We start from the raw sequence: 10,000 nt of genomic DNA on the forward strand, positions 1-10,000 counted from the left end.
GGCCACCCCGTGCTGACCAAATAAAACAAAATATGAATTTATTATGATTTTACACCAAGCGCCAAAAGCGGTACTAATGCGACGCAACGTTCCACACGGGTAAATTAAAACAGCGCACTGTAGTTTGCCATGTGTGGTGCTTGTTGGAGAGAGGAGCTACGATTTAAATGTTTAGCTCGCTTCCTATCATTAATGGATCGCTGGGTCTTAAGCTTAAACTGGTAGTCTGCCTGTGCCTGTAGTGGTAACCATAGTGATGATATACAACTGTCTACCGGCTGAGCTGGTGATTTTTCTGCCACATGAAGGCAGAGAAGATTTTTTTCAAGAACCAAAAGATGGAAATATCCTATGCCTGTTGACTTTCCCAGATGTGATGTGAATACACAGACATCCCAAGTCTCCCTGAAGTTCCGGGAGTCTCCCGCATATTGATAACGACTCCTTGATGCCCGCAAATTACTTAAAATCTCCCGGAATCTAGAGCGAGCGAGCCAGACCGCGCACAGACGTGATCCAAACCGCGTTAGCATCTGTGTAGCGCGCTCACGACAGAGAGGGAGAGGGACCTAGAGACTGTGCGTGTGTGAGGCAGTGTGCGTGTGTGCCTCAGAAGCAACCTGATTTACCTGTTTCGGTAAGTCAACAAATGAATTTTCAGTGTGGGCGGGCTTTTATCTCTTCTCCCGACCGAATTAATCAATAATGAAATTAATCAGTTCAGTGTATCTAGGAACAGGGCACAGGGAGAGTGCCCCCCCCAAAAGAAAATGTAAGACATTTTACAACAGACTATACAAAGGTGTACATACCCCTGTCTTATAAAAGTAAACCACAATTACAGTCTTGCACACTGTACTATCTGTAACAGTGATTTCAGCATTGCCCATGGTGGGTTAAATGACTGTAAAAGACTTGTTGTTCATTTTGTATGGCCCTACCTCTCTTGCACTCATTCTTATAATGTTAAGTTAAGTTATACATGTTTATATGTTTTTAAAGTAATATAAGTTTATAATCTTTAAATATCATTTGTTGCGGGTTTTTTATGTGCCCCCCTGGTTAAACCCTGGCCCCTCCTTGGCCCCCCTAGTAAATATGGTCTAGAACCGCCACTGATGGGTTATATTGTTGTTTTACCCGCCATCATCTACAGCGAGATGTTTAAAAGAACACGATTATAAATAATATGCTATTGGTGGCATTAATGCATAAACTGTCTATTATAACAATATATATGTGTACATGGCGAGATTAATACGTTCTACAAGGGACATGGGTTCACTACAATATATCCCCACTGAAACAAATACATTTACCAAGTAGACAGGCCTCTCCAAAATCACCGTTGCTCAATCATGGATAAATGGCACTATTCCGAAAGATAAAACTGTCATGGACAGACCACTTCCACGTAAGTAATGGTCATGTTGGCATCACATATGACCTGGACATTCATTGAATATGTGTGCTTTCTGTTTCGGTAAACGTGTTCGCGGATTGAAGGTGGGACTGTTTGCATGTGGGTGCGATCAATTTCTCCAATTACGTTCGGAAAGTTTAATTTCATATATATGAATTATACGAGTTGAAACAAATATTTCTGTTCGCTGTCTCTGTCTATGTCTTTGCCTTGCTGCTGCCATATCAACGTTTTCAGACTCAGTGGAAATGCGCTTGGTTAAGACGTGCTTTTATGAGGCGGAGAATTAGCCTGCAAATCAGAGATGTGCGCTCGCCGGGCAGTTTAGTAAATACCACGCAGTTCATCATTAGGCGCACTCCTCCCATTAAATAGCGCTACACGCCTACGTTACCACCCACGTTTCCGAACCATCCCACCTGTTTGCAGGTACACACCCTCAAAGCGTTAATATGCGCTGCGCCAGCTTAGTAAATACCGTTTTTCGTTACGACCGCTATTTTACGCCAGAAAATGGGCGCAATCCTGTTAGTAAATCAGGCCCTTAGTGCCTTGGTGAGAATGTTTACCAAAAACCCATCCTCCCTAAAAACATCACAAAGTAGATCTCCTAAAGCAAGACCTGTGCAACATACATGATAAACACATTTATATATTTCATATATTATTTTTCGTGTGCTTCTGTAGTACTTACTATGTTTATTAAGACACTTCCTGGTGGGTGTAAACTTACTGATTCTGATTCTGACTCTGACTCTGACTCTGACTCTGACTCTGACTCTGACTCTGACTCTGACTCTGACTCTGTATCTGACCCTGACTCTGACTCTGACTCTGACTGTCTCTGACTGTCTCTGACTCTGACTCTGACTCTGATTCTGATTCTTATCTTGATAGCCCTAGCCTTGACCCCAGGTTCACTGCATGGTTTGGACTATTTTAAGAAGTAAATGGTGCTAATTTATCAATGAGAGATGCTTTTCTTAATGCATTTAATGAAATAGAAGACCTTGTTATTACCAATTAACTATTGAATACATAGTGCTCCAAGAAGCATGACGTTAAATTCCAGTCCGTTTGATTGATCAATGCCCAGATCAAATCATGTTCAATGGAAGACTATGCCTGGCTTTCCGTGGTTAATATCCCAATAGCCCCTGAGCTTATCTATTAAATAACTTCAGAAATAAATTAAACTCCAGCGCCTTCAGTTCCAGTTAAATGGGGCTGAACATGTAAAGCGCTCTACGCGTGGATAATCATGTGTGTTGACCTACCGCTGGAGATTGTGTGGTGTTAACTTAAAGCCCCCATACCCCTGGCTCAGAGGACTGTACACGTGTGCGTTGGACTGAGCGCTGTGGATGTAATTGCATTATGATAATGAATGCAGAGATATGTAACGCCCTGCTGGCTAAACTAGCCTGCCTAACGAGAGAGCACTTTAGCGCCCCCTCAGGAGATGGTGTGCTGTGCAAACATGGGGACGGGGGGGTTTACATACATTTATATTGTGTGTGTGTGTGTGTGTGTGTGTGTGTGTGTGTGTGTGCACTTGTGTGTGTGTGTTTCTCTGCCCTGCAGCTGGTCACTGCGGTACTCCCGAGCCCATCGTAAACGGCCAGATCATCGGGGAGAACTACAACTACCGCGGCAGCGTGGTGTACCAGTGTAACCCGGGCTTCAGGCTCATCGGCGTGTCGGTGCGCATCTGTGACCAAGACCACCGCTGGTCCGGGAAGACCCCCCTCTGTGTTCGTAAGTTCCCACGACAACCAAACACTGCCACATCAGCCCCATATGCATCATGGGTAGTGAAGTCCACCATTGGGGTCCGGGCAAAGCAGGAAGCATGTGGACAAACATATTTTTTCACGTATTAATATTTGTATATTTTACCTCCTCTCTACTCATTATAGGTATATATATATGTGCTTTTTAACATCTTTCATCCATACATGTTTCTGGACTTACTCAATACTTCATACTCCTAAAACTCTACTCTATCCAAGCACCAGTGAGTGACCAGACCTCCTGTGTTCTAACGGCCTCTGTGAGAGGGTTGCCAGCAGTGACAGGGAAATGATGGCAACACCTGTGTTTGACTTCTCTCTCTTCAGCTATCACCTGTGGCCATCCTGGTAACCCGGGCTACGGTTTGACCCAGGGCACCCAGTTCAACCTGAATGACATTGTGCGCTTTGCCTGCAATACCGGCTATGTCCTCCAGGGTGCCGTGAAATCGCACTGCCAGCCCAACGGACAGTGGAGTAACGCCCTGCCCAAGTGTAAAAGTAAGTCTCTTCAGCCTTGATTGGGTGTGTGTGTCTGTGAGTGTGTGTGTGTGTGTGTGTGTGTGTGTGTGTGTGTGTGTGTGTGTGTGTGTGTGTTTCTGAGGGATGGTGTTGGGTGAACAGTGAGGTGCCCCCACCCACCCCTAACCCTCTGATAAAGCTTAGAACAAATGTACATAGAGGAACTGGAGTGTTTGAGTAAAGAGAGAAGAACAGATTCTATTAATTAGCATGAGATTGAAGGGGTGTTTGACTGTGTGTGCCGCTGGGTTTGCTTATGGCTTCATTCTGGTGGCATGGGGGTCATGAGTGGAGAGGGTGACAGGTGGAGTGTGTGTGTGTGTGTGTGTGTGTGTGTGTTTGTGTGTGTGTGTGTGTGTCTCTGTGTGTGTCTGTGTGTGTGTGTATGTGTGTGTGTGTGTGTGTGTTTGGTTGTCTGTCTGTCTCTGCGTGTGTGTTTGTGTAGGGCTGTGTATGAGTGACTAGGCATCTGTTTGTTTGCCTGCCACTTTGAAATACACACTCTGAAAAGCACCAAACAGCTTAACATTAAAGAGTGGAGGCCTGGCATTGGATCTAAAAGGCACTGGAATGGGAAGCTGTCCTAAGGCTTGTTAGAATGATTTCGATACGCTGTTGCTCTGGCCCTGTTGCTATGTGGGGTTGTCAGGGCGATGGGGTGGCATACACGGTAAGGCGATAATAAGCGCAGCAGAGAGGCAGGGCCATAAGTAGATTAGCGCCCCTGTTGTCAGATTGATCAGATTTATCACGTTAATTACAATATTTAAATCCCTCCTTACCTTTATCCGCTGCTTTTCCCTTCCCTCTCACTTCTCCATCTCTCTCTATCGCTCCCTCTCTCTCTCTCTCTTTCTCTCTCTACTTTTCTTTCCCTCCCTCTCTCTCTCTCTCTTGCTCTCTCTCTTTGTCTCCCTCTCTCTTTCTCTCTCTCTCCCTCTCTATGTATATCTGTTTCTCTGTCGCTTTTTTCCTCTCACTCTCTTTCTACCTCTCACTCTCTATCCCCTGCTTTTGTCTGTCTCTCTATCTCTCTCTCATTCTTGTTCTGTTGCTTGCCATGTGTGCATCTTCCTCCCTGTTTTATAAGAAGTGTGTGTCTGTGTCTGTGTGTGTGTGTGTGTGTGTGTGAGAGAGGGGCGAGACTGTCTGAATGAGTTCCTCTCTCCTGCTCTCATACCCCATCTCTCTTCTGGCCCAGAGTCACGCTAGCATCACTAACCCAGAAACCAGACTCATCATCATGCACTCACACACACACACACACACACACACATATACACACATGCACACACACACACACACATGCAATCACACACATGCAATCTCAAACACAGCCCTACACACATTCACACATACTCTTTCTCTCTCTCTCTCTCTCTCTCTCTCACACATACACATACACACACAGACACACACACACACACACACACAGCTTGTATTTTAAGGGGCTGGTGATGGGGCCAGATGAGAATAGCACTGATGTTCTTCTGCATCTGGAGGCAAAGATGAATCACCTCTCCTTCTGTTTCTTTCTGTCCCTTTCTCCTGCCCTTTCTCTCCATCCCTCTCATGTGCTCTCTATCTTCAAAACTTCCTTTACATTTCCCCTATCACTCCATCCCTCCGTACCTCTTTCTCTCCCTCAAGCCTGCCACCCCCCCCCCCCCCCCTAAAAAAAAACCCCTATTACTTATTTCCTCTGAACCATCATATCCTTCCTTCTCTTCCTCCCTCCATACCTCCCTCTCTCTCTCCCTTCTCTTATTATCCCTCCCTCTCTGGCTTTCTCTCCACGACTCTCTGTCTACCTAAAACTCTCTCTCTATGTCATTATCTTTCTCCCAATCCATCCATCCATCCATCCATCCCTCCTTCCTCCTTTCCCTTTCCTGCTTGTTGTTCTCAATGGATTTGTCCCTTCTCTCCCACCTGCTTAACTCCAACTCTACACAAGTCATTGTTTCCCTACCTCCTCCTCCTCCTCCTCCCTTAATCACTCTCGCTCTCTCTCTTTCTCTCTCTTTATCCCTCCCTTCCATCTCCTCTCTGCCCTTGTCGTCCCCCTGTGCGTGTCTGCAGTCTAAGTGACTCCCATGCGGTAGTAGTACAGTACGCTCGCGGCGAGGCTAAATTGCCATAAATGAGCGGCATGATGGCACAGTAACCGGTAAATGATGTTTCCGTGGGTCAAGGCTGTGCCAGCTTAAATCTTTGGGAGGCTTTGAGGGTGATTTAGCTTTTTTGGCTGCCTTTGCAGCGGAGCACTCTCCAGGCTCTTAGAGACATTAGCATACAATGGCACCACAGAGGCTCTGGGGACCGACCGGTGTTCTGCCCCGACGCTGTCGGTTCCGCGAGGAGAGAGAGAGGGAACACAGGCCTCAACAGGGTTTCATCTTTATTTTGCCTCTCTCTGCAGATAACATTTACAGTTTGGCCCGTCAGTTTAATCTCAACACTTTTTTGTCCACAAAAGCTGGCTTGCCATTTTTGTGAGTATTTGACGCTTAACCCCTTAACCTCCCTTACTGCTTCCCTTTTGGACAGGAAGTACTTTCAGCATCAGGCCGCAGTCAAATCGTACTTCTCTGACGCACTTCATAATCCACATCATTAGTTAAGAGCACACACGCAGAGCTGTAATGTGACGCATATGGGAGCGAGTGAATGAGGGAGATGACGGAAGTGAAGTGAAGTGAATGAACGCCATGGATGCTGAGAGGGATGAAGTGGCGGCATGCGTCTGTCCCCCGCTGGGTGTCTGACAGGCAGGCTGTTAGTCGCTCGGCAGAAACCACATCACCCCCTTTTTAAAAAGCAAAGCCCATCTGTCTCTGCCCCCGCCACACCGTAGGTGCCAGTGCTCCCCCGCCTTATTGATAACACCTGTCATGAATTCTAATGCCCACCGTGGCAGTCCTCTCTCGCCTTAAGTGCCCTCTCCCGCGCTGTGTCCGAACGTCTCCTGTGCCCGACCGTCTCCTGTCCCCAGTAAACCTAAGTAGATGCATAGGGCGGGTACTAGAGTCATAGTGATTCGCTTTTCTGTCCTTCTTACTCACGTCTTTCCCTCACCTTTCTTTTTCCCCATTTCCACTCCCTCTTTCTCTCTCGCTCTTTGTCTCCTTCTCCTATGTTTATGTCGATCGCATGCTCTCTTTACGGTAGGGACCCCGTATCCATGGGGATACGTTCCAAGACCTACCACGTACAGTCATGAGCAGCATATATATACCATTGTTATATATAACACCATTGTTTTTCACAAAGTTTAATTCATAAATTAAAATTATAACAATAAACTGTAATAGCAGTTTGCCTCTTCACTTCCTTCCTGTCGTTATTTCCCTTTAATTATAACGTGAGGGAAACCAGGGTGGAGTAATGAAGGACAGACATACATGAGAAATGAGACGGAGCCTACTTAAGGACACGAGTCACGTAGTAAGCGCAATGGTGTGGAAAGGCTACTCAGAGTGGTGCAGAATTTAAAAATTAAGAACCATTTATTTTTGGAACAACTGAAACTGTGGTTACTAAATCAACAGTTACGGGTTCTGTACTGTATTACTCTCTGTTTACCTAGTTTTCACTCTTTCTGTGTCTCTCATTGTCTCTCTCTCTCTCTCTGTCTTTCTGTCTCTGTCTCTCACTGTCTTTCTCTCTGTCTTTCAAACTATTCAAACTGTCTCTGTCCGTCCCTCTCTTCTTCTGTTCTAGTCTCTCTTTCTCTTCCTCTCTTTATTCTGCTGCTTTTCAATCTCTCTCTCTCCCCCCACCCTCCCCATCTGTCTGTTCCAATGTGACATGTGGTTCCCTCTCCTCCATCTCCTGGGCACCATGCCTCCCTCTCTCCCATTCCTCACTGTCTTTCTCTCTCCCATTCCTCTCTCTCTTTCTCTCTCCCTCTCTCTCTCTCCCCTCCATCCATCCATCCCTCCCTCTCTCCCATCCATCCCTCCCTCCTTCTACCCCTTCCCTCTCTCTCTTTCTCTCTCCCTTTCTCTCTGTCCCCTCCATCCATCCATCCCTCCCTCTCTCCTTCTCTCCCATTCTTCCTCCCCCTTCCCTTTCCTCTCTCCCTTTCTCTCTCTCCCTCCATCCCTCCCTCCCTCTCTCCCTCCACCCCTCCTTCACTCTGGGGGGGGGTACGGGGTACGGGGCACATCGGCTGGCTCTACAGGAAGCAACTGTTTGCATAGTGACTCGGCCGCAGGAAACGCCACTACAGCAGCAGCAGCAGCAGCATGAACAGGAAGAGGACCAGCTGGGGGAAACTTAGCTTGAGTTAAGAGGGGAAGAAGGAGGACGTGTTAAGAATGCATTTATGCTTTCCCCTTAGATCCCTTTCATTCAGAGCAGCATACGGGCAGCCATTTTAACCTTCCATTTGAGTTTTCATGTGGGGAAAGGGAACAAATGAAGGGTGAGTGTACACATCAAGGTGCACAGGTAGCCTCTCCGACACCAGGTGCACAGGTAGCCCCTCCGACAACAGGTGCACAGGTAGCCTCTCTGACAACAGGTGCACAGGTAGCCTCTCTGACACCAGGTGCACAGGTAGCCTCTCTGACACCAGGTGCACAGGTAGCCTCTCTGACACCAGGTGCACAGGTAGCCTCTCTGACACCAGGTGGCTGCAGAGTGACCAGATTCGTTGCCTGGCAACACTGTACGCTCCAGGCAGAACTATTTTCTGGAGCTTAGAGTGAATAATCAGAATCAAAAGAAACCAGAATCGAGTTCCCTTAAACTCAATTAGTCGGTAGTAGAACTGTTGTATAAAAAACAATGTGCCACTTCATGTGGTTGCTGGAGGATATCCCCACGGCTGTGATAACTGGCGGCACTCAGCCGAAGGGCTTCTGGCTATGGTAATCACAGCCTTGGGAATATCCTTCACCAAGCCCACTTCCACTTGTGTCATATTGCTTAATTTCACTACTGTTCACAACGCCACTGGAAGGGATCCAGAACAGAAATGGACCAGGCGTGTTTTCAGAGGCAGTCTGAGGCCCAGAAATGTACCAGGCGTGTTTCCAAGGCCCAGAACTCCACTGATTCCACCTTTATGACTGGAAGTGTAAAGCATCACAAGCATTTCAGAAAATGGATAAGGATTTTAGTATAATAATCAGATCGGTAATCAGTGGTGAAAGTCATTATTCTGTCCCTCTCCGTCTATCAGATTGATAATCAGTTAGTGATAGTAATTATTCTGTCTCTCTCTCAGATTGGTAATCAGTTAGTGATTGAACTACTCTGTCTCTCTCTCTCAGATTGGTTATCAGTTGCTGATAGTAACAGTTCTGTTTCTCTGTCTCAGTTGTGAACTGTACAGACCCGGGTCACGTGGAGAACAGCGTGCGTCAGGTTCTGGCCAGCGGTCCACACCGCTACAGCTTCCAGACCACGGTCTCCTTCAGCTGCAACCCCGGATACTACCTACTGGGCACCAGCACTCTGGCCTGCCAAGGAGAGGGCACCTGGGACCGCGCGCTGCCCAAGTGTCTCTGTAAGTATGCACACACACACACACACACACACATACACACACACACACACACACACACACACACACACACACACACACACACACACACACACACACACACACACACGCAGGCCTTACAGTCCTTACAACAGATGATGTAGTCATTGTGACGCTTTAGGTGCTCGTAGCATTATCAGCTGCCCTATCGGCTGTGGTAAGTGTTGCTTTTACAGTCGTCCGCAGCATCCCTGTCCTCTCATTGAGCTCCGTGTTAACAGTGCAGAAAGCAAATTCCCATCCAGCAGCATGTTTTACCACAGAAAACGTGTGGAGTATTACTGGCTATTAGTGTCTTGTACATCGTGGTAAGTGGGGCCTCAGATCCTGTAAAGTTAATGTGCTGGTTTTTATTTCAGATCCAGATGTGCTGACATGGCTCTGGGTTTATAGGGCTTTCACCGTACACACGATAGTCTTTTTGTGCTCTATGGTCTTTCACCGTACAAACGATTGTCTTTTTGTGCTCCGTGGTCTTTCTTTTTAGCTATTTCTATTTGTCTGTAGAAGCTGAATTAATGTCTGGTTTTGGGTAGGAATAACTTCTGATCCTCCACTTTTATCCCAACCTCTCTTGCCCCTCTCTGCCCCCCCTCTACCCCAGTGGTGCTGTGTGATAGGCCCAGTATGCCCCCCTATGCCCAGATCTCTGGGGACCGGCGGACGGTGGGCTCTGTGATCCGCTACAGCTGCATGGGCGCCCGCTCC

At 47.1% G+C, this 10,000-nt stretch overlaps 1 protein-coding gene across 1 annotated transcript in view; it reads left to right on the forward strand.

Moving 5' to 3' along the window:
* The window catches only part of csmd2 (CUB and Sushi multiple domains 2), a gene marked incomplete at both ends in the record, with an annotated part of 361,116 nt that overhangs the window by 328,556 nt on the left and 22,560 nt on the right, over positions 1 to 10,000 (forward strand). Inside the window, 4 exons of the mRNA XM_080858785.1 lie at positions 3,008 to 3,181; positions 3,544 to 3,717; positions 9,068 to 9,256; positions 9,897 to 10,000. The exon at positions 9,897 to 10,000 is cut by the window's right edge and continues 70 nt beyond it. Coding sequence (XP_080714911.1) covers positions 3,008 to 3,181; positions 3,544 to 3,717; positions 9,068 to 9,256; positions 9,897 to 10,000 — 641 coding nt within the window. The remainder of the gene's footprint in view (positions 1 to 3,007; positions 3,182 to 3,543; positions 3,718 to 9,067; positions 9,257 to 9,896) is intronic.

The sequence above is a fragment of the Sprattus sprattus genome (genome assembly GCF_963457725.1).
Source record: "Sprattus sprattus genome assembly, chromosome: 20".
In the NCBI taxonomy this organism is placed as follows: Eukaryota; Metazoa; Chordata; class Actinopteri; order Clupeiformes; family Clupeidae; genus Sprattus; species Sprattus sprattus.